Genomic DNA, 25,175 nt, shown 5'->3' on the forward strand with positions numbered 1-25,175 from the left:
ATTTATATAGTATATATATATATATATATTTTTTTTTTTTTATGAGACTTGCTTAAAACCAGGAAATGCCTCGTTGCTATTCAGCCGAATTGAGGAGGTGGGTACCAACTGGTGATGGATAGATGAGGCCTCAAAGAGTTGCGGCACATTTGGCAAACTGTATTGATACTGTCAGTACTGTGTCCCTGTGTTGCTCAATACAGAGACCTGTTGGATCTTAGGCAACCTATACAACATTCATTCATCCATCCATTTTCTGTACAGCTTATCCTCACTAGGGTGGCGGGCATGCTGGAGCCTATCCCAGCTATCTTCAGGCAAGAGGCGGGTTACATCCTGAACTGGTCGCCAGCCAATCGCAGGGCACATATAAACAGACAAACATTCACACTCACATTCACACCTACGGGAAATTTTAGTCTTCAATTAACCTACCGTGCATGTTTTGGGGATGTGGGAGGAAATCAGAGTACCTGGAGAAAACCCACGCAGGCACAGGGAGAACATGCAAACTACACACAGGCGGGGCCGGGATTTGAACCCCAGTCCTCAGAACTGTGAGGCAAATGCGCTAACCAGTCATGCACCATGCCACCCCCTATACAATATTTAGGTTATTGTACATCTTAATTCTTCATTTAAAATCTTTAAATCAAAATAAAAATGGTTGTGTGATGCTGATGTAGTGTTTGATGCAGAAAGTTTTAAAATAATTTTTCATACATTTAATCCCAAAAAGGGTGTTTTGGCATTCAAGTGATTATTATTTTTATTTCTGCAGCTTTAGCGTAAGCCATAAAAAAAATTTAAACTGAGTCTACACTTTGTAATCATGTTTAATCTATAATTTGTGGCGTACAAAGCCAAAAATCATTGAATGACTCCATTTATTAAATTGGACAGAGCTGCTGCACTATATGTAATCACAATTTGAAATGCAGCTATCATTTTACTTGACGTTTGAATGTCAATGGTAAAATTACTCCAAGAGTAAACTGATGTCACTCTTTGCTCCCCCCAGTAATTTAAATGTGAGGGTTAAGATTTACGTGAATTGGGAGCTTGATCTTTAATGGAAAAAAAGCACACTGATCATATGAGTTTTCAAATAGTTTATTGGGAGTCTTAATACTAAAAATGAAATTATGGCTGTAAAAAGTTACAAAGGATTATTGTAGACATTGATATACTTTTGGTATTTAAGACCCAATATTTCAGACTTGTGTAATCCTGCTATTTGTTTTCAATCTAAAAGTACTGACAGAAACAAGCAGATGAGACAAATCTTTAAAAACAGACCTGCAGATTTCTTCAGTGGTAGTTGACATCACAAAGCCACAAAGTTGAAAGGAAACTCAAAACTGCCTGTTTTTCCCAAGGGCGTACACGAACTTCAGCCAACCAACTTTAATGCAGCCTTTTCAAATACATTTTAATCAGTGCAAAGAAATGTATGTACACTGACGTTCAGAAGCATGTCTCTCACTATCGACGTGTTGGCATTAGAAGCTGCTTCGCTGTTACAGAATCTGGGAAAAGGTTGTGGTATGTTGGTAAAGGAACATAAGCCGCCTTGATCATTTTCCCTTCAAGACAAACAGGAAGAGACGTGTCAATCTGGAGTATCAGTCATGCTCATTTGAATGCAAAAGTGCAACTCAGAGATGGGTATTAAGAATTCAACACTTCTACTACTCTTAACAATACTGGTTATTGATCCGGTACTTAAATGATATTCTTATCGGTCCTTTTGTTAAAAAAGAAAACATATCAGAATTAACATTGCCTTATTGTTTTTTTTTTTTTAAACCAAGTTGTCTTGGTTCAACAACGTCAAAATAATTCATACAAAAATAGTTAGTTTGAAGAAATCACAATAATGCTAAACATAGGGGTGTCAAACTCATTTTTGTTGCGGGCCACATCGTAGTTTTGGTTTCCCTCGGAGGGCCGTTATGACTGAAGCCATATAAATGTATGAACGCTTCATATTACATACACACAAAAATTGGATAACTAGTTTTGAAATCAGAATCCAGTAAATAAGTTGTTCAACTATTATTCAGTTAATTTTGAAAGGGGGATTGGTAATAAAAGGCTTGCAATATCCCAACACTTAAAAGCGAGGAAAATTTGCGATTTTGTTATTTTGGCAACAAACGGGAAGTCGACATGATTGGCTTTTGCGAACACAAAATCATGTGGCGGGTCGTATCAGACCCCTGAATCCTTGAGATTGACACCTATGCATTACCGTAATTTCTCGTGAACATAATATATACATGTATATATAAAAATGTGAGTATAATGCGCACCACAAAAGTTGACCACCAAAATCAATAAGTCTTCTACCCATATATAATGCGCACCCACGACTTTCTATCCATTGATATATTAACATAAATGTCCATGGTTACCCTCCTAAGTAGTTGTCCTAATCAACTGAACAGTTTATTAATACTGAAGTTTACATACTCTTAAATAACATGTTTAATGGAAGGATGGATGTATACTGTGACATATCCTAGGGTTTAGTTTTGAAACCGCAGCGGAGGTATTTTCCACCTCCCACGTGACCATCAGCACGTGAGCAGAGCCGTCTTGCTCAATGTACTGTAAATTTGATTTTCCTGGATGTCATTTTGACTCCTGGTGTAAGATAAAAATATATATGTATAAAAACAATAGAAAAAATAAAATAAATAGTTAAGACAATAAGCTGCGGAGTGGCGATCAACACACATGGGGTCTATTAACATTCACATTATTACAACTATTTATGGGATTAGGGGTCTAACTAACATTTTAACAACTACACAACGGCAGTAGGCAAGCTGGGAGATCCTCTGAAAAGCTGCCATGCTTCAACGATGTAATTGTTCACGTCAGCATCATGGCAGCTTGCTATCAAGGAATTTCCCACTTTTTAAAATTTTACACGTGGCATCAAACTGTGATCCAAATAAATGACATGTCCAGTTTACAGTACATTGTGCTGCTCACGTGGCGATGGCCACGTGGGAGGTGGAATGTAACCACCATGTGAAAATTAAACACTATGGTGCATCGCAGCCAAATTATTTAGAGGTAGAAAAGTTTAGTATTTTTAACATAACTGTAAAGAGAATGGGAGAAGAGTGCGAATGATAGAGGTCACATGATTTTAAAACAAAATTGTCTTTTCGAAAACAGTGGTATGAAAAAGTGTTTGCCCCCTTCCTGATTTACTTTTTTGTCACAAATGTTTCCCACCAATCAAATTAAAATATTAGTCAATGAGAACACCAGTCAACACAAAATGCAGTTTTTATTATTGAGTGGAAAAAAAACTACATGGCCCTGTGTGGAAAAAGTGACAGACCCCCTTAAATTTTTCATGCTTTGTTATATTGCAGCTATTTGCTAAAATCATTTTAGTTAAATTTTTTCCCCCTCAATGTACACACAGCAGCCCATATTAACAGAAAAAACGGAATTATTGAAATTTATGCAGATTAAAAAAGAAAAACTGAAATATCACACAGCCATAAGTATTCAGACCCTTTGCTTTGACACTCATTTAACTGGTGCTGTCCAGTTTGAAGGGCCTTGGAGTTTGGAGTTTTATGCTTCTCTCCCTTCTTAATAAAAAAACATTTGAAAACTGCATTTTGTGTTTACTTGTGTTGTTCACTAATATTTAAATTTGTTTGATGATGGCAAACATTTAAGTGTGCCAAAAATGCAAAAAAAAAAAAAAATTTTTTTAAATTGGGAAGAGGGCAAACACTTTCACACCACTATCTATTAATACACATTTAATTATGAAGGAATTTTTTGAACTTTTTCTACACCCATGTATAATAAGTACTACTGACAAAAGTTTTTTTGAGGGGGGGGGGTGGGGGGTTTCGCAAAATATACATGACAAATTACAGTATATAAACCAGGGTGTATTCAACTAAAATTTAATCAGGTCCAAATTAAATTTCTTGAAGTGAAGGTCCAGAAGATCATAGTGTCTATTTCTTGAGATATACAGTGGGTACGGAAAGTATTCAGACCCCCTTAAATTTGTCATGCTTTGTTATATTGCAGCTATTTGCTAAAATCATTTAAATTCATTTCCCCCCTCATTAATGTACGCACAGCAGCCCATATTAACAGAAGAAAAACGGAATTGTTGAAATTTATGCAATTTATTAAAAAAGAAAAACTGAAATATCACACAGCCATAAGTATTCAGACCCTTTGCTGTGACACTCATATTTAACTCAGGTGCTGTCCATTTCTTCTGATCATCCTTGAGATGGTTCTTCATTGGAGTAAAACTGTGTTGGATTATACTGATTGGACTTGATGAGGAAAGCCAGACCCCTGTCTGTATGAGACCTTACAGCTCACAGTGCATGTCAGAGCAAATGAGAATCTTGACGTCAAAGGAACTGCCTGAAGAGCTCAGACAGAATTGTGGAAAGGCACATATCTGGCCAAGGTTACAAAAAAAATATCTGCTGCACTTGAGGTTCCCAAGAGCACAGTGGGCTCCATAATCCTTAAATGGAAGACGTTTGGGACGACCAGAACCCTTCCTAGAGCTGGCTGTCCGGCCAAACTGAGCAATCAGGGGAGAAGAGCCTTGGTGAGAGAGGTAAAGGGAGGGGGAAGAAAAAATAAATAAAAAAATCACTGTGGCCGAGCTTCAGAAATGCAGTCTGGAGATTGAAGAAAGTCAACCATCACTGCAGCCCTCCACTAGTCGGGGCTTTATGGCAGAGTGGCCTGATGGAAGCCTCTCCTCAGTGCAAGACACATGAAAGCACGCATGGAGTTTGCTAAAAAAAAAAAAAAAAAACACCTGAAGGACTCCAAGATGGTGAGAAATACGATTCTCTGGTCTGACCTTTTCGACTTAATTCTAAGCGGTATGTGTGGAGAAATCCAGGCACTGCTCATCACCTGTCCAATACAGTCCCAACAGTGAAGCATGGTGGTAACAACATCATGCTGCGGGGGTGTTTTTCAGCTGCAGGGACAGGACGACTGGTTGCAATCAAAGGAAAGATGAATGCGGCCAAGTACAGGGATATCCTGGAAGAAAACCCTGACTTCAATTCAATTGAGCATCTCTGGAGAGACCTGAAAATGGCTGCCCACCAACGTTCACCATCCATCCTGACAGAAATGGAGAGGCTTTGCAAGGAGGAATGGCAGAGGATCCCCAAATCCAGGTGGGAAAAAAACTTGCAACATTCCCAAAAAGACTCATGGCTGTATGAGCTCAAAAGGGTGCTTCTACTAAATACTGAGCAAAGGGTCTGAATACTTATATATATATATAATACTGAATACTTAATACTTAGTGAGGTGTACGTAAAGAGACCGGATGTTTTTTTCCCCACAGCTTTACTAAGACTGGGAGGCAGCGCCAGGCGAGTTACGCCATCATATGTGAATGGATTGTGGATGCCTGGGCTAAGGTATCTGCTTTGACTGTTGTCCGAGATTTTGCGAAAGTTGGCATCATTGCTGAACAGCCCCTCGGCAACGAGACTGACCTCGACAATGACGAGAGGGAACCCACCGTGTTTGTTGGAGAACTTGCCCAGCTGTTCATTTCAGATACAGAAGATGAGGACTTTGATGGATTTGTGGATGAGGATTGATTAAAAAAAAAAATAACGTGAGTACATTGTTAAATACTTCAATAAAGTACAACCGAACTAATTTTTGCTCCCGCTGCCTTTTTAGCATGCATGCATGCTACCGTATGTTTTAATCTAGCGTATGTTTTACCATGCCTGCGCCCAATAATGCGGTGCGCCTTATGCATCTGTTAAATACAGAAAGGCCCCTTAACTGAGACTGCGCCTTTTAATACGGTGTGCCGTATGGTCGCGAAAACACTGTAAATGATTTTAGCAAATGGGTGCAATATAACAAAGTGAAAGATTTAAGGGTGTCTGAATACTTTCTGTACCCACTGTATTTCCTATATTGTGACTGAAATGATTGACTAATAAAGGTTAGCTTACAAATATCTATTATTAATAACGCGTGTGTGTGGAGGGTTGTAATAAAACGGCATACCCTAGCTTTTTTTATTTTTAGTTATTAAATTAACAATATTGTTTATTTCATCAAATAAATAAATTTTTGTCACGGTAGCCGGACACAGCGCCAATTCAATATCGGGGCTCTGTACCCATCCCTGGTGCTACTGCACATACCTGCAAACCAGCGTCCATGAAGTGCATTTACAGAGGCCATTGCTGCTGGTATGGAGGGGCACTTCACATACACATTACCCTGAAAAATAAATAACAGGTTCAATTAAACTCGGGCTGCATGATATTTTGTTTGAGCATCGGCATTGTGAGGTACGTGTGCGCAATAGTCACATCGCAGGGTCTGCTGCGATGTTGGTGTACTGTACTATACAGTGAATCAACTAATATTAAAAGTGACCAGCAGAGGGACGTGTTTGGACATGCTCAAAGAAAAAATTGTAGACCTGCTGCTGCACTGAGTGCACAAGGTGCATTCAGGGACACTGCGTAAATGAGACTGAATATGTTCTTTTGTAATACAGTACATAATTGCAAAAATGGATAACTAGGAAAATTATTATTTGTATTAGATTGCTTTAGTTAAAACACTGTACTATCACACTGATATTGAATTTATTCTGTTGTGTAATGTAGGATAGATAAATTACTTTATCATAGTCAGCCAGAGCTGCAAGTAGTGCAAAGTTATCAATGTCCTTTCACCACTGTTCCTGTCAATCTGTTGCTTTTGTTTGCATATTAAGGACAAAAGTCCTGTTTTTGTTTTAATTCCTCATTTTATAAAAGACCATTCAAGCAACAGGTTTTTCCTCATGTTTTCAAGATTGTAGGGTGAAAGCTGCAGCTGGCAACTAGTGTGGACTGAATGGGTGGTAACAATGGGGAAATGAAATGCCAGTATTTTGAGTGTAATAACCCATCAGTAACATATTGGAGTGGGGGGAGCAGGGGGGAGCTCCCATTTTTCATGAGCTGGACTCAAAAGACCTAAAACTTTTTCTACATACACAAAACGCCATTTCCCTCAAATATTGTTCACAAATCTGTCGAAATCTGTGTTAGTAAACGTTTCTCCTTTGTTGAGATAATCCATCCCATCTCACAGGTGTGGCATATCAAGATGCCGCTTAAGACAGCATGATTACTGCACAGGTGTGCCTTAGGGTGGCCACAATCAAAGGCCACTCTGAAATGTGCAGTTTTGCATCATTGTGGGGGTCAGAAAACCAGTTGATATTGGATAGTGACAGGAACTGTAACACGCTGTCGTATACGCCGATCCAGAGCATCCAAATATGCTCAATAGGTGACATGTCCGGGGAGTATGCTGGCCATGCAAGAACGGACGTTTTCAGCTTCCAGTAATTGTGTACAGATCCTTGCAACATGGGGCCGTGCATTATCATGCTGCAACATGAGGCGATAGTCGTGGACGAATCAGACATGCAAACACCTGGGGGGTGGGGGGGGGGAATCCCCTAAACCCTCACAGAGATTGTTTTTTATTTTAACAAGCAATCTGGAAGATTAAAGAGTACAATAAGGCGCAAAAAAAAAAAAAAAATCACGCAGAAATAAGTAACATGTTGATCTACAAATTTAAGATAAAATAAAATTTGCCTCATTTCTTTGCTTTTTTTGTTCTGGCCTCAAATCTGAGCCAGGCCCATCTCCACCTGGCACCTGATGCCTGCTTCAAGCTGTGCAACATGAATAGCATCCTCCTCTTTAAGCACTCATTCTGGAAAATAATTTACTAAAATCATTGCCTGTTTCCCTTCATTTTTCACTATTACCAACATCAAAGGCTAATCCCAAATGCATCCTCCAGGAAAATATTAAGTACAATATTTGTCTGTTTTTATTAGCGATTTCTGAATTTGAAGTTAATTCATTCTGTGTTGAGACAATCCTTAACAGGGCTCCGTCTCTTAATCAATTTAATATAAACATAAGTAAACTAATTAGATAATTGTATCCACATTTCCTAATTAATACAAAATGTACTATTTGATCAGCTCCTCGCCGATGTTACGTGTGCTTCGCGGTTCCACTTGGGACCACAACCAGCCTGCAGCCCCGGCCTGCAGCACCTCAACATGAAAATACAAAAGACCAGCGCAACAAATACCACACTGGCTGAACTGATGAGTAAAAATGTTGCTTAAACGTAAGAGTCGTAAATCGAGGTTGTCCGCTCCAGAGGTGGGTAGAGTAGCCAAACATTGTCCTGACGGTTACAGTTACTTAACAATAATGTTACTCAAGTAAATAGTAGACCTCCAAGAAATAACTTAAGAGTAAAAAGTACGCAGTGAAATTATTACTCAAGTGCTGAGTAAATTCAGATTTTTTTTTTTTTTTTTTTTTAACCACAGCATGATCAATAAAAAGAAAAAAATTACAAAGTAAAATGTGAATGTACAAATTCTGATGTTGCTGTGTACCTGTATGCACAGTCAAAACTACAAAAAAAAAACATCTGCAATTTACTGCACGGTGTTTTCTCAAGTTATAAGTGAGCTGAAATATCCACGTTTGGGCAGAAAGTGCCAGACAAATACTACAATACATGAAAGCTGCTGTTTTTGTTCGTCAGTTACGCAGAGGAACATGGGAATCGAGCAGCCGCGAGAGAATTCAAGATCAACGAACCCATGGTACGCAAGTGGAGGAAGTAGGAAAACGAGCTTCGCCAAGTCAAGAAGACGAAGCTGAGTTTCCGCGGAAACAAGGAGAGGTGGCACGAGTTGGAAGACCAACTCGAGCAAAGAACAGCCGGGAGACACGTCTCTACAGTCACCATTCGACTAAGGGTAATAACGCTTGCAGAAGAAATGAGAAGGGGACCACCACGTTTTATGAAAAGGCAGCATCTATCCATCCGGGCAAAGACTACCGTGGCGCAGCAACTTCCAGCGGATTACAAGGAAAAGCTGGCCATCTTCTGCTCCTACTGCAGTAAAAAGATTGCCGAGAAACACATCCAGCCCAACCACATCAACGTGGACGAGGTGCCGCTCACTTTCGACATCCCGGTGAACCACACTGTAAAGAAGGGGACCACCACCGTAGCAATACGCACAACGGGGTACGAGAAGTCGGCTTTTAGTTGTGCTTGGTTGCCATGGTAATGGACAAACTGCCACGTATGGTGATATTTAAGAAGACGACGGTGCCTAAAGAAGTTTCCAGCCGAAGTCATCGTTAAGGTCAATCAAAAGGGCTGGTTGGATGAGGAGGAAAGGAGAGAGTGGCTGAGTGAGGTGTTCGTAAAGAGACCGGATGTTTTTTTCCACGTCACCGCCCCTGTTGATCTGTGACTCCATATGCGCCCATCTCACAGCCGCTGTGAAAAACCAAGTGCACCTAAGACTGGGAGGCAATGCCGGGCGAGTTACGCCAACATATGTGAATGGATTGTGGCTGCTTGGGCTAAGGTATCTGCTATGACTGTTGTCCGACCTTTCGCGAAAGCCGGCATCATTGCTGAACAGCCCCCCGGCAACGAGACTGATTCAGACAATGACTAGAGGGAACACGCCGTGTTCGATGGAGAACTTGCCCAGCTGTTCATTTCGGATACAGATGATGAGGACTTTGATGAATTTGAAAAAAATAACGTGAGTACATTGTTACTCAGACTCAAACTCAGTTTTAATCCCGCTGTCTTTTAAAAAACATTGTTTTAGCGTGCATGCATGCTACCGTATGTTTTAAGATAGCTATGTTTTACTATGCCTGCGCCCAATAATACGGTGCGCCTTATGTATGTGTTAAATACAGAAATAGACCCCGTACCTGAGACTGCGCCTTTTAATGCGGTGCGCCCTATGGTTGTGAAAATACGGTACATCTGTGTGTTGATGATGGATGTGTGGAATGGCTCTAGCTTCCAGCGTTCAGAGTACAAAACAGCCCATGATGTCGACATCCCCAGGAAAAACTCATCAGATCTATCCGATTTACGTAAATGGCCCATTTTGAGTTCAAAACTGCGCATTTCGACGAAAGGCGACTGATTTGCATGTATGATGAATGGCACAACAATGGGCCTCAGGATCTCGTCACGGTATCTGTGCATTCAAAATGCCAACAATACAGTAAAATGCACCTGTGTTCGTTCCCCATAACATACGCCTGCCCATACCATAACCCCACCATGGGCCACTCGATCCACGTTGACATCAGCAAACCGCTCACCCACATGACACCACACATGCTGGGGCTGTCATCTACCCTGAAAAGTGTAAACCGGGATTCATCTGTGAAGAGAACACCTCTCAAACATGCCAGACGCGATCGAATGTGAGCATTCGCCCACTCAAGTCAGCTACGACGACGAACTGCAGTCAGGTCGAGACATGCAGATGAGCTTCTCTGAGACGGTTTCTGACAGTTTGTGCAGAAATTCTTTGGTTACGCAAACAGACTGTTGCAGCAGCTGTCCGGGTGGCTGGTCTCAGACAATCTTGGAGGTGAACATGCTGGATGTGGAGGTCCTGGGTTGGTGTGGTTCCACGTGGTCTGCGGTTGTGAGGTCGGTTGGATGTATTGCCAAATTGTCTGAAACTCCTTCGGAGACAGCTTATGGTAGAGAAATGAACACTCAATTCACAGGCAACAGCTCATTCCTCCAGTCAGCATGCCAAGTGCATGCTCACTCAGAACGTGCGACATCTTACATTGTGCTGTGTGATAAAACTGCACATTTCAAAGTGGCATTTTATTGTTGCCACATCTGTGCAAAAAAAACATGCCGTCTAATCAGCATCTTGATATGCCACACCTGTGAGGTGGGTTGGATTATCTCAACAAAGGAGAAATGCATCAGCAACGTGCATCAGCGAATGAGTGTAGTTAGCTATTGTTAGCTCAGGTTAGCAAGCCTGTGTGTTACGTGACCGCGTGTGAGTTTTGGCCATAGAAGCTTGTTAATGAATGTGCTTATTACACATTTTTTGTTACAGTTTTCGGCGGCCAACTGGTTAGCACATCTGCCTCACAATTCTGAGGACTCTGGTTCAAATCCGGTCTCGCCTGTGTGGAGTTTGCATGTTCTCCCCGTGCCTGTGTGGGTTTCCTCCCACATAACATGCATGTGAATGTGAGTGCGAATGGTTGTTTGTATATATGTGCCATGCGATTGACTGTCAGTTCAGCGTGTACCCAAACTCTCGCCCGAAGATAGCTGGGATAGGCTCGAGCACGCCCACGACCCTAGTGAGGATAAGTGGTACAGAAAATGGATGGATGGAACAGTTTTCTTCAATAAGGCGATTAAAAGTGCACAGGCGACTGTGCACTTTTGCCACCATGTGAACCTTGCCACCATGTGAAGCATTAAAATATATGTGGTACATTACAGCAGGGCTGGGCGATGCGGCAAAAATAACAAAAATTCATACCGCCCAATCTCAATTTGTACATTTCTTTTCAAAAAACTTTTATAGCTGGTTTAAAGCATCTGCAATGAAAACTAAAAGAAGCTAGAGAGTAGTTCATGTTAACGCCTTTTGTGAACAACTCTCGGCCGATATTTAAAACCGTAAACCCAACATATTGGCATACTAAGCAAATGTGGCAAAACAATTTTCACTCAACAGCACAACGAATGTAGAAAAAAAAGAGTTAGAAGTCCTGAGTATTTTTGGAGGTACAAGATAAAAAAAATAAACAAACTGCCCCCTCTAGGATAATGAAGACACCTTGGATTGTCAGCATTATCATTCTCCAGTTGTTGACTATTATTGCTGCATTCAAATGTGCATCATTTTTAATAATAATACAAATTAACTAGTTTTGCCATTTTACCCCACCTGAATAATGATGACACGATTGTTGCTTTGTCTGGTGGCCTCACCGCTAGCAGTGGCTAAATCAGGGGCGGGAAAACTTTGTGGCTCGGGGCCAGACGGGCCAAGCCAGAAACAGATGCTTACACATAAACAAATAAATAAAAAGTCATTATAGTGTTAATACCTAGATTTGCTTTGAATGGGAACAGTGTTGTTTTGTTGTGCGAGTGCATCAAAGTCTTGTGTTAGTTTTGTTGTGGCCATTCTCAGAACACATCTGAGGTGTTCATCAGTCAGCTGGGATCTGTAGGATGTGTTGTTGGTGTTCATCACACTAAAGGTCTGTTCACACACACACACACACACACACACACGTAGAGCCAAACACCACCAGCATCCTCGGTGCCATCTTCCGGATTTTTGGAAATTTGTGAACGCCTTGCTGGTGCCTCAGGTCAGCTAAACAGACACTCCTGGAGGTATCGAGGACTGAACGGAGGCTCAGAGGAGATGGAGCTTTTTCCATTGCTGGTCTATCTCTTTGGAATAACCACCTCCTAAATATTAGGCAAGCCCACCCACTGTCCATTTTTATTTTTGGGCTTTCAATTCAGCATGAGACTGCACTGTTTTAGTGTTATTTTGTTTCCATTGTTTTACCTTTGCTATTATTGTTTTGTCTTATGTTTAACTGTTTTTGTACATTACCCACACACACACACACACTGTGTGGTGCCATGTGTGTTTTAAAGTGCTCTATAAATGAGAATTTGACCATCTTTTTTTAATCTCTCGGAGATGTTCTTCTACTATAAATGAGAACGTCTTTACCTGAGCAGAGTTCTTGTCAACATAAATGTGAACGACTCCTCCATGCTTGTTACACTCCTCAATGACATCATCTTGGATTTCAATAGCCCAGCTGGGATCGTTTTCCCTGAGGGGGAAAAAAAAAAAAAAAAAAAAAAAAAAAAAAAAAAAAAAGTCCAGTAAGAGGTAATATTGTAAATATTTTAAAACATTTTGAAAGCCTTGGGTGAATGGGCAAAGACTTACGCTTGTGGGTTGAAGAGGTTGGATAACTGAAGGCAGTGAGTGGCCAGTGGCTGAGAAGGAAGGTTCGAAGCTTGGCTTTGTGCAGGAGCTGGAACAGCTAAACGATGAGAAAACATCAACCATATGACAGAAACAAGGAATGCCCAGCAGTGTGTAGTAAGAGATCATCAGGTGTGTCATTAGAAATGATCCAATTCCACTAAAATTATTTACTGAAGATAATGCATCTTTGTTAATCTATCCATGCCAGCGACATACTGTATGGTGACAGGCACAACAATTAAATGTTGTTCCACTAGCGGGCAGAAGGTACAATACTAACGTTTGTATCCACCTATTGCATTGGGGATTCATAACACACACACACACACTGAGTGAGTGAATTAGTGAGTGAATTGAGACCATATGAAACTTCATTTGTGACTGAATTGAGACCATAGCAATATTTCTGTATTTTCACCATGATGTCTCATGTACTGCCGGGTGGCAAAAGGTGGATACTTTTCCATTAGTGAACAAACCCTTGTGTCATTTCACCAAGGTAGAGCCATTGAGAAAACAAGGGAAACACCTTGACCGATTATTTTATCCTTCTCTCCCCTGCCATAGTTTGAATACATGATGTGTCTGTCAAAAAGAAGCAGTTACGATAGCAGTTGCTTGCAAGGGAGCTGGCACACCAAAGACAACCTAACATTTTATAAATACCTGTGAGATAAGGCTGCACGATATTTTTGTTTGAGCATCGTCATTGCGATGTGCACAATAGTCACATTGTAGGGTCTCATTCCACAACATCATATGTGCTTTGAAACGGCTTGTTTTTGACAACGGTGAATAAACAGTATATGTATAACTACAATCATCCAAAACACCTACTCTTGGCCCATATGATGATACTTTTTTTTTTTTTTTTTAACTATGTTTGAATGTTAGAATGTATGTTTGTTTGTTTTTTTACCTTGGAGTATTGGTCTATGAAGCCTCTTTGGCCATGAAGAGTTTAAGATCAATTTCATTTTTAAATAAGTTTTCTATGAGGCCACATGATAATTTTCTCAACAAAGCATTTGAGACCATTGTTAATTTAGTGTGCAGAGGAATTGTTACCGATAAGATGACATTATGTAAGTATTTATTCCTTATTATGCAGAGAGCCACCAATGGCTCGGAGCAGCTTGGGCATCCGATGTGGAATAATGGCTTTTTTCCCCCTCTCTCTTTTAATAGTTGTCAATATACAGTGATGTATATTATTATGTGTAAGTGAAATCTTCCACATCTTAAATGCTTCAGTCAAAAGGTATTTTCTCATTTTCATGCCCATTTAATTGCCGCCTCATCGCGGCACTGCTTCAGCCGTGGCTCACGGGCAGCTCTTATCTTCGGGCTTCAACATTGTTTAATGTTAACATGTTTAAACGGGAATTAACAATCTGAAGCCAAGTGGAGCCCTGCTGCTCAGTTGACGACATCGTATGTGATTAGAAACTACTTGTTGTTTTTGATAGTTGTCTACATACAGTATATGTATAAAAGCAATCATCCAAAATACCTGCTGAAATCAAATGAAATATTTTCTCCTTTTCGTGCTGAACTTCGTACACACTGTTAGCCCATATGGTTATACGATTGTTTTCTCTATGTTTGAATGTTAAAATTGATGTTTTTACTATTACCTTAGTGTATTGATTGTGTATGCCCCATTAAATTTGATGACTTTTTCAATTTTCCTCTCCACTATTGCTGCTATAATATCCATGATATACTGTCTGGATATCTCTAAATACGATTTTTCTGGTAAGCCATCTAAATGCGAGTAAATAGAGTATCAGATCGAGTGATGAGGCTAAAACTTGAAATTGAGGGTGTTATGTATAATGTGATTAGTGGCTATGCCCCACAGGTAGGATGTGACCTGGAGGTGAAATAAATTCTGGAAGGAGCTAGACGAAGTAGTTCTGAGCATCCCAGACAGAGAGAGAGTCGTGATTGGTGCAGATTGTAATGGACATGTTGGTGAAGGAAACAGGAGTGATGAAGAACTGATGGGTAAGTACGGCATCCAGGAAAGGAACTTGGAGGGACAGATGGTGGTAGACTTTGCAAAAAGGATGCAAATGGCTGTAGTGAACAATTTTTTTCCAGAAGAGGCAAGAACATAGGGTGACCTAAAAGAGCGGAGGTAGAAGCACGCAGGTGGATTACATCTTGTGCAGATGATGTAATCTGAAGGAGGTTACCGACTTTAAGGTAGTGGTAGGGGAAAGTGTGGCTAGACAGCATAGGATGGTGGTGTGTAAGATGACTCTGGTGGTGGGGAGGAAGATTAGGAAGACAAAGGCAGAGCAGAGAACCATGTGGTGGATGCTGAGACAGGACGAGTGTTTTGCAGCTTTTCGGGAAGAGGTGAGACAGGCTCTCGGTGGACAGGAGGAGCTTCCAGAAGACTGGACCACTGCAGCCAAGGTGATCAGAGAGGCAGGCAGGAGAGTACTTGGTGTATCTTCTGGCAGGAAAGGAGAGAAGCAGACTTGGTGGGGGAACCTCACAGTACAGGAAATCATACAAGGAAAAAGGTTAGCTAAGAAGAAGTGGGACACTGAGAGGCGAAAGGAATACATTGAGATGCGACATAGGGCGAAAGGTAGAGGTGGCAAAGGCCAAACAAGAGGCATATGACATGTATGCCAGGTTGGACACTAAAGAAGGAAAAACGATCTATACAGGTTGGGCAGTCAGAGGGATAGAGATGGGAAGGATGTGCAGCAGGTTAGGGTGATTTAAGGATAGAGATGGAAATATGTTGACTGGTGCCAGTAGCGCGCTAGATAGATGGAAAGAATACTTTGAGGAGTTGATGAGGAAAATGAGAGAGAAGGGAGAGTAGTAGAGGCAAGTGTGGTGGACCAGGAAGTGGCAATGATTAGTAAGGGGGAAGTTAGAAATGCATTAAAGAGGATGAAAAATGCAAAGGCAGTTGGTCCTGATGACATTCCTGTGGAGGTATGGAAGCATCTAGGAGAGGTGGCTGTGGAGTTTTGGACCAGCTTGTTCAATAGAATTCTAGCGCGTGAGAAGATGCCTGAGGAATGGAGGAAAAGTGAGCTGGTGCCCATTTTTAAAAATAAGGGTGATGTGCAGAGCTGTGGAACTATAGAGGAATAAAGTTGATGAGCCACACAATGAAGTTATGGGAAAGAGTAGTGGAGGCTAGACTCAGGACAGAAGTGAGTATTTGCGAGGAACAGTACGGTTTCATGCCTAGAAAGAGTACCACAGATGCATTATTTCCCTTGAGGATGTTGATGGAAAAGTACAGAGAAGGTCAGAAGGAGCTACATTGTGTCTTTGTAGATCTAGAGAAAGCCTATGACAGAGTACCCAGAGAGGAACTGTGGTACTGCATGCGGAAGTATGTTAGAATAGTACAGGACATTTATGAGGGCAGCAGAACAGTGGTGGTGTGCTGTAGGTGTGACTGCATCAAGGATCAGCCCTGAGCCCCTTCCTGTTTGCAGTGGTGATGGATAAGGCTGACAGATGAGGTTATACTGGAATCCCCGTGGACCATGATGTTTGCAGATGACATTGTCATCTGCACTGAAACCAGGGAGCAGGTGGAGGAACAGTTAGAAAGATGGAGAAATGCACTGGAAAGCAGAGGAATGAAGATTAGCCGAAGTAAGACAGAATATATGTGCATGAATGAGAGGGGTGGTGGGGGAAGAGAGAGGCTACCGGAGAAGAGATAGCAAGGGTGGAGGACTTTAAATACTTTGGGGTCAACCGTCCAGAGCAATGGTGAGTGTGGTCAGGAAGTGAAGAAACGGGTGCAAGCAGGTTGGAACGGGCGGAGGAAGGTGTCAGGTGTGTTATGTGACAGAAGAGTCTCTGCTTGGATGAAGGGCACAGTTTATAAAACAGTGGTGATGCCAGCCATGATGTACGGATTAGAGACAGTGGCACTGAAGAGACAAAAGGAAGCAGAGCAGGAGGTGCCGGAAATTAAGATGTTGAGGTTCGCTCTCAGAGTGTCCAGGTTGGATAAAATTTGAAATGAGCTCATCAGAGGGACATCCAAGATTCGATGTTTTGGAGACAAAGTTAGAGAGAGCAGACTTCGATGATTTCGACACGTCCAGAAGAGAAATAGTGAGTATATTGATAGAAGCAAGATGAGGATGGAGCTGCCAGTCAAGAGAGCTAGAGGAAGACCAAAGAGAAGGTTGATGGATGTCGTGAGGGAAGACATAAGAGCAGTTGCTGTTCGAGAGGAGGATGCAGGAGATACTCATGTGGACTGAATGGGTGGCAACAATGGGGATAAATGCCAGTATTTTGAGGGTAATAGCCCATCAGCAACATACTGAACAAAAAAAAAAAAAAAAAGAACTATGAACTAGTTTGTTTTTAGACTAGTGAACTTGGTTCAAAATTTTGGATTATGAACTGAACTAGTTAATTTATAGAACGATGAACTGAACTTGGAACTACTTTGCTTTGAAAATTTACTTTCCCAACACTGATCCTGTATTATTTCACGTTGCAATATACATCGCAGGTAAAATCGTGCAGCCCTACTGTGAGATGTCTTCCCCACACCTGATGGAGGCTTGGTTTCCAGTCGTTCCCTTTAGAAGTGGCTACAACATCTTGCCATCTTCTCTGTACAACTATTTACAACCACGACTCAATTGATCTTCCTCACCCACATGTTCCGCTGGGTTAATTGTTTTATTTTTAAAGTTAAAGTATAACAGGAAAATCCCTAACCCTTTTGGGGTATATCTGGTGGTGAAACCCCAAACAGTTTTTGTCTTCATTTTTCTGTTCAAGTCAGTGTTATAGTCACTCGCATTCTGCCAAATAGAAGTACGCTAGCACATGTTTACAAACCTGATGAAATGGTCTCAATTTTTATGATACGCCTTAGTTCAATAAAAGGTTGGACTGAAGTAAAAGGTGCGTGCAGACTTACCTGCTGGTGTGCCCATGTTTCCATAGGATATGGAGCCAGTCATCTGCAGAGCCTGCTGAGCAGCAGGGGGAATCTTTAGACCAGTTCCTGCAGGACCAAACACACTGGGTCAACACCTGATAAAACTAAATCTAAATGTAACATTACACAAAGTTGTTTCGTAAGCGGTGCTGACGGTTTATCGAACCTTCAGCGAGTCGTGCCATGAGCTGCAGGCGACCAGTGGTGCCGAGGTCGATGCCAGTCCGTTCCAGCTCATCATTGTCCAGGAACGAGCTTGCTGTGGATGCGTCTGAGCGTTCTGTGACGTGGCCCACCTTCATTGGCCGGCCGGCCAGCTCGAAGCCATTCAGTTGCTCCAAGGCTTTTTTTGCGCACTCTGCATCTGCAAACTTGAAAAATAACACACTTTTCACACTGCATTTGCACAGTCAAACAGTCAAAGTGCAATGACGACCGTAACGGGGGAGCAGCCATCCTATATTTGGAAGTGGTGAGGCAACAGCCGAGAAGGAATTCGGGAGGCTTTCCCCGCAACTCAGCTGTACTGTATTTGTCATTGTTGGAAAAGAAAGCCTTACCTTTGCTTATTTTAAAGGAGACGACGACGCAGCAGGAAATAAAAATAAATAAATTAAAAAATGGCGGGGGGTGGAATATCCCATACTAATTTAACAGTTTAAAATTCATACGTGAGCTGTCTAGTTCTAGGAAGAGCACTTACAGGTATTTCAAGTTGAGCAGGGAGCTTTGAAAGCCTTCAGCAGAGAGGTCTCGCTTTATTATTTTTCTATTGCCCCAAAGTTTGGGATAGTGGCACACCACAATTATTATGCCTTCCTCCCCCTTGCCGTTAACAGTACAAGTCAGCCAAAAAAAGCCCTCAGAAATCACTCTGCCAGCCCCGCCTCCATTGGAGGAGTTTTTTGACGTCATTGTGTCAACGCCTAAGAACAAAATATTTTTTTTCATCAGATCACGCTCGGCATCACATCAAAACACCTTCAGCACACACACAATGAATGGGAAAGTCGAGGGGGCAGACGCTTTGCCAAGTGCTGTGCGAAAAGGCTTAAGAGTCATCGTCTTGACTGGCATGAACACACGTTCATGAAATTTGTCCGCTAAATTTAACCTATCACAGTAGTGAACACAGCCAAGGACCAACAAATCATAGTTGACCATATAACGCCCCCCCCCCCCGCCCCGCCCCCCCCAAAAAGAAAAGCTCATTCACTTACTGATATAAAGCCGTATCCTTTGGAGCGACCAGTTTCACTGTCCATCATGAGCTGAATTCCTTCAATCTACACCAACACAAGATGAGAAACATTAATCCACACAAGCACTTAGCCAACCCGAAGATGTGAAATTCCATTCTGACCTTTCCAAAGGGCTCAAAGATCCCTCGCAACATTTCCTCCGTAATGTTAAAGTGCAGCGAGCCCACGTACAGCCGCATAGGACCCGCACTGCCCTTCTGAAGATTATTAGCGGCTGCAGCAGCTCGATTTTTTTCTGCCTGTGAATGCAAAATATTCAGTGCCGTGAAAGATTATTGGCACCCTTCTCAAATTCTTACATTTTTGCATAGTTTTCCTTCCTTGTTTAAGATCAAACAACTGTAAATAGACAACTATAACCCAAGTGAACTTAAACTGCTGTTTTTAAACGTAAGGGGAAAAAAAATAATAATATTCAGTTACCTGACCCTGTGTGAAAAAATAATTACCACCCTTGTTAAGTCATGAATTAATTGTCGCTAATCAAAATGTTTGGTTAATTTTGACTGATCACACCCAAGCCTGATTACCTCCGTACCTTTTCAATCAAGAAATCACAAATAGAATCTGCCCCCAAAAAAATCAAGTTGGACGAAAGATCTAAAAAAGATGCAACAAAATGACACAATCCAAAGAAATTCCAGAACAATCGAGAAATAAAAGTAATTGTAATCTACCAGTCTGGAAATTGTTGCAAAAGCCATTTCTAAAAGCTTTAGTATTCCAGCGAACCATAGGGAGAGCCATTATCCTCCATGGAGAAAACAGTGGTGAACATTTCCAGGAGCAATGACTCATCCAGGAAGCCACAAAGGAACTCAGGACAACTTTTAAAGAACTGCAGGCCTCCCTTGCCTCAGTTTAGATCAATGTTCATGACAACAATAAGGAAGAGACTCGGCAAAAATGGCATCCATGGCAGAGTTCCAAGGTGAAAACCACTGCTGACCAAAAATAAAGACTCATCATACTTTTGCAAAATAAAATATAAACATATGAATGATTCCCAAGACTTTTGGGAGAATATTATAGACTGAAAAGATGAAAATTTAGCTTTTTGGAAGGTGTCCATCTCATTACATCTGGTGTAAATGTAGCACAGCATTTCAGAAAGATCATCATACCAACAGTAAAACATGGTGGTGGTAGTGTGATGGTCACGGGCTGCTTACCTCCTGAAGGAGAATGTTCAGCCATCAGTTTGTGACCTCAAGCTGATGCGCACTTGGGTTCTACAACAAGATAACGATCCAAAACACACCAGCAAGTCAACTTCGAAATGGCTTTTAAAAAAAAAAAAAAAAAAAAAAAAAAGACAAAGTCCAGACCTGAATCGGATTAAAACGCAGTGGCATCACCGTAAAAAGGCCGTTCATGCTTGAAAACCCTCCGTTTTTGCTGAATTCAAACAATTCTACAAATACCTCCACAGAGATGCGAAAGATACATTGGCAGTTATAGAAAACGCTTGATTTCAGTTGTTGCTGCTGAGGATGGCCCAACCAGTGATTAAGTTTAGAGGGCCATTACGTTTTTCACACAGGGCCAGGCAACATTGATTAGTTTTTTTTCCCTTAATAAATGAAATTTATTTAAAAATAGCGTTTTAAGATCACTTGGGTTATATTTGTCTCATATTTACATTTGTTTGATGATCTGAAATAAGTGGGGAAACTATGCAAAAATATAATAATTTGAGAAGGGGGCCAATACTTTTTTACACCATTGTATAAGCCATGCATATCAAACATTTGAAAGTAGGAAGAAATGTGGTCACTTACCTGAGATGCCTGGACAATGATGGGCACCCCCAAGAGGCGCTGGCCAGTCAGTCCTATGGCCAGGGGCACAGAAGACGACTCCACAAACTCAATGTAGGCGATCCCCTTCGATCTCCGGGAATTGCGGTCAGATATCATTCTCACATCTCTTACCTAAATGACAAAACAATTCCAGATGTCATTTGCTATACTCAAAGTAGGAAGTCTACATTCAAATTAACTACTAACTCACTTTTCCCACAGCCGAGAAGAAATCCTCCAAGTCTCGAGCTCTGATTCTAGCAGCCAGCTGCATACAGAAAACGGTGCGGGCATCTCGCTCCTCTGGTGTTAGGTTGTCAATTGGTTGCCTAGAGACACAAAACAAGTGGCTCAATAAGAGTCCCTCCAAGAATTTCATTTAAGATTGGGATTATCATCCAATCGCTGCAACTTTTTTTTGTTTATGAATTGGACCAATTATTGGAGCTTTTCACGGGTTCCACAAATCATAGCAGTGCCCCAAGCAAACATGACAAGTGGAGGAAAACTGTTTTGCACACCATTGCAATGGTGCGATGGAGCACAAACAAAAAAATCATATTGCCACTTTTGTACCAAGAACAGCAGAGAATGACTGGAACAAGACCACAGAGTAGACCGACCACTGTGACAGAAACTGTTGCATCTAAATCGGTGGCAAGCGCGAAAGGACTAACTTGAGATGGATTAAACATGCATCCTCTAACAACTAGGGATGCTTTTATAATACAAATGACCAGCATTTTGCTGCTATTAATTAATTTGTGTGCATATTGTCAAATCAAATCTGTCTTTAAAATATGAGGAATCACACCATATCATGCATTTTAGTATGCAACACAAGCCTTGAGGGACTGACTCTTCGAACATTGGCATAAGCAAAACTGGTATAGGAAACTACTTTTTACCTTATTGGACTCTTCTCTTTTTTGAAAGGACTTTTGGACCGCTTCTTTCTGAAACAAAGATCATAGATTTTCCTTGAGAAAGCCTTTTTATTAACAGTTTCTCCTAAGCCAGTGATTTCCAACCTGGGCGGCGTGGCACAGTAGTGATCTGTGAGAACGTCAGGATGCCGTGGGAGATTATTAAATTGCAATTAATTTGTCTGAACGTTATCGCTTTGTCATCGCTTCCTGGGAGTAGATTTTACACAGAGTTAGTCAATTTGTGAGTACATTGAGATAATTATGTCAGTATTCATATTTTTGTTTGGTGTTGTGCCGGGACAGTTTCTAATGCAAAATGGGTGCCTTGGCTCAACATTGGGAAACACTGGACGAAGCCACACAGCAGTAAAAGTCCATTTAAAGTCACATACACTGGGCTCTTGCGGGCTTTGTAGCGCCCAGCGCGCTCCCTACTTCGAGAGCGGCTACGATGGCGTTCCCTGCTCTGGCTTGGCTTCCTTTCTCGGCTCTTGCTCCTCTTCTTGGCCTTCTTCCTGTCTCTGCTTCGGCTCCTTCTTTTTTTGGAGCCTGGACTTCGGCTCTTGCTCCGCCTCTTCCTGTGTGCCATTCAATACAGAGTTCTGTTACTTTCATACGACCACTGACATGCAAGTCAAATACGATGATGTGAAAACATACTTCCTGTTCTGGCCATCGTGTCCGTTTGCATGAGAAGACTTGACCTCATCCTAAGCAAGGTTGATAGAAGAACATCATGAAGACGTAGACGCAACATTTCAAGTCGTCATGGTAAAAAGGGGGTGGGGTGGGACAAGAGAAAATGCAGAAATATTTCAATTAATAATAAGACTTCAAAATGTTCTTCTGTTGTGCCCGGACAGATGTCCTTCCCCCAATTGCTGCCCCTCTGTTAACATGGCTGTAAAGTACTCTGATGGAGGGTGCCCCAACAACTTTTAGCTGAGTTCAGGAGGCGCTGACAATTGGTAGCTCAACTCAACCCTTCCCTCTATGACAACTTGTACCAATGTCGCTATTTGTGCCTAATCATGTGACCACGCATGATGCGGGGCCGCTAAAAGAGATCCTTTGTGGTTGGTGTCAGTCCAGTGATCTTCACCCATTTTCGTTCTTGGACTGTAAGAGCTCGATGCCACCTCTGTCACACATCTTGCCCTGAAGCAAACAGGGATTCACACTTCTTAGTAATATTGACGCCCAAGAAAAAGAAATTATTTAAAAAAAAAAAAAATCTTCCAAGAGATTAATTATCTTGAGTAATTAATTTTGTCTTGACTAGTGAATGCTAAGTCACTTTACAAGTAAAAATAAGTACTGCTAGATTCATAACTGCTGTTGTGTGTAGCATGCAAAATAAAGTTGCTGATACACATTCAAGTTGAATGAGGCAAAGAGGCAGTATTCATATTTATAAGAAAAAGAAACGTTTAACAGTAATGAGGGACGGAACTAGCACAATTTAAGTCTTACTTGTAAGACTGTCCCGAGCTAATTTACAAGGGTGGCGGGTGTGAAAAGACTGGCTTCTTTCTAAAGGTTTCAAAGCAGAGATACAATCTTTGAGCCTTCCTATGACCATCTGTTGAATAACATATGCAGGCCATAAATCTGAATACTGCCGACTTTGCTGGCCAGATAAGATGGGCCTACCGATCATTGGTATTCACCTTGTTGCAACCGAATAAAGCCTGTGTTTTAGGTCGAATCTCTTTTAGTGCTATGGTGAACCACAGTACATCAGTATATGCACAATAACTACCTTCCTTTTTTTCACAGTTCACAGTGGAATCAAAGATGAATTCATGGGAGTAGAGGTGAGATATCATTAGGGAAGTCTATAAAGAGAGATAGATGCGGATTTATTTATAAACTTATAGCGTTTTACTCAAACACACCACACAACAATGTAAACTTTGTCACAGTTGTAATTATTATGAACGGGTCAAGTGTAGAACATAAGTTTAATTTCTTTGAATCTCAACCCACCTTTCTGTACGGCGCCTCCAGCATGGCCTCAACATCAAAATCATCAGCCATGACGATTCTGAAATAAGAGCGTGAGCTCATTAGTTTGCACACACGGAACACAGAAATGGACTAGTCTTACACTCTTGTTGGAATTGCTAGTTATTAGGCGCAGCAAATGCTAAACAACACTACATGAATTTTTTTAACTAAATAGAATGGTGGGATTAAGGTTCACAATTAGAAGTTTTTTCTTTAGTTTAAGTTGTGTAATCCTAAAAATCCACACCCTACACTTAGGGCGTATATAGAAAACACGAACGATAAACACGCTTAAATGAACAAGACATGCTAGCAAGTCAGATGGAGGCTAAATGGCGGTCGCAGCAACATGCTAAGATTAGCTGCTTGGGCCTTTTGTAGCGGTCAACGGCCACGCTTTCAACTACATGTCTATCAGACGTCAATGTGAATAAACAGACCCGAAGGTCAAATATGATAAGAGCATATTATAACCACAGTTAGCTCAAATGTTTACAAACACAACAGCGCGAGGCTACTGTGCAAAAAAAAAAAAGGTTAGCTGCCAGCAGTACGTTAGCTTACCTAGCAAACAAATGACGTTACCGTTTGGAATTGGCGAAAATGTGAGGAAAAGTCCAAATATCAACGACAATGTCCCGCTGTAGAGGATCTTCTGGGTGCCTCTCGTTCGGCAGATCCCACTAAAGTGGAATAAAATAATTTCATTAAGGGCCTTATGTAAGATGTTTTTGTTTGGTACGCGAGAACAGAAGAATTCAAGAATCGTGTCGTGGCCTCGTTCTCCAGCATACGAATCATGCTTCTTCGTCACTCATCCTTGAAGTATTTTTCTTAACAGGTTGGACATTATTGCCACCTAGCGGACATTTGCGCACTTGTACTTCCCATCATGAATGTCACCCTTATTTACTGTTCGGGTCAAATATACTTTTTTCGACTTTTGACAGCAATAAAATATAGGGGCAATTCGCGGACCATAAGCTTAGGGGTGCTGAGGTCCCGACCAGACAAGATCAATATCACTGTTTTGTACATTTCAACCCAATTTCTATGCAAAAGAAACATACAACTTTTTAGGAAAGTGATCTGTGACAATCAAATACAATAAGTGTTATTTAAATGTTGCGCCAGAGCAAAGGGGGAATGGATTGGATTCATAAAACAAACATACTGTAACCCTAATAATGTCTGCGCAAAGACAACGAATTTTGATACCGCAACACCTCTACATACACATTAAAAATATACTTTTTCCCCCTTTTA

At 41.2% G+C, this 25,175-nt stretch overlaps 1 protein-coding gene across 5 annotated transcripts; it reads right to left on the reverse strand.

Annotated features, from left to right (window-relative positions):
• Positions 1 to 1,099: 1,099 nt before the first annotated feature.
• rbm39b (RNA binding motif protein 39b) lies at positions 1,100 to 24,717 on the reverse strand. 5 transcript variants are annotated; one of them, XM_061678778.1, is made up of 15 exons: positions 24,495 to 24,717; positions 23,889 to 23,946; positions 22,560 to 22,609; positions 22,292 to 22,477; positions 21,879 to 21,926; positions 21,182 to 21,299; positions 20,950 to 21,102; positions 19,270 to 19,407; positions 19,127 to 19,192; positions 18,073 to 18,277; positions 17,886 to 17,972; positions 12,905 to 13,001; positions 12,680 to 12,785; positions 6,210 to 6,288; positions 1,100 to 1,586 (listed from the first exon to the last, which is right to left on the reverse strand). In XM_061678778.1, the coding sequence occupies exons 2-15, from the start codon at positions 23,937 to 23,939 to the stop codon at positions 1,486 to 1,488; spliced, it is 1,485 nt and encodes a 494-aa protein (XP_061534762.1). In that variant the 5' UTR covers positions 23,940 to 23,946; positions 24,495 to 24,717; the 3' UTR covers positions 1,100 to 1,485. The 5 variants fall into 5 exon arrangements, with proteins under 5 accessions (XP_061534762.1, XP_061534754.1, XP_061534790.1 ...); XM_061678770.1 differs by having other exon boundaries at positions 24,474 to 24,717; XM_061678806.1 differs by lacking the exons at positions 23,889 to 23,946; positions 24,495 to 24,717 and adding an exon at positions 23,002 to 23,042.
• Positions 24,718 to 25,175: the final 458 nt, after the last annotated feature.

Source organism: Phycodurus eques, chromosome 1 (genome assembly GCF_024500275.1).
Source record: "Phycodurus eques isolate BA_2022a chromosome 1, UOR_Pequ_1.1, whole genome shotgun sequence".
NCBI classification, from domain to species: Eukaryota; Metazoa; Chordata; class Actinopteri; order Syngnathiformes; family Syngnathidae; genus Phycodurus; species Phycodurus eques.

Coding starts and splice junctions, on each gene's coding strand:
- rbm39b (XM_061678778.1), bottom strand. CDS start 23,939: ATGGCTGATGATTTTGATGTTGAGGCCATGCTGGAGGCGCCGTACAGA. Junction 21,103..21,181: donor TCTTCTCGGCTGTGGGAAAA/GTGAGTTAGTAG, acceptor TTTGTCATTTAG/GTAAGAGATGTGAGAATGAT. Junction 17,973..18,072: donor CATGGCACGACTCGCTGAAG/GTTCGATAAACC, acceptor TTGGTCCTGCAG/GAACTGGTCTAAAGATTCCC.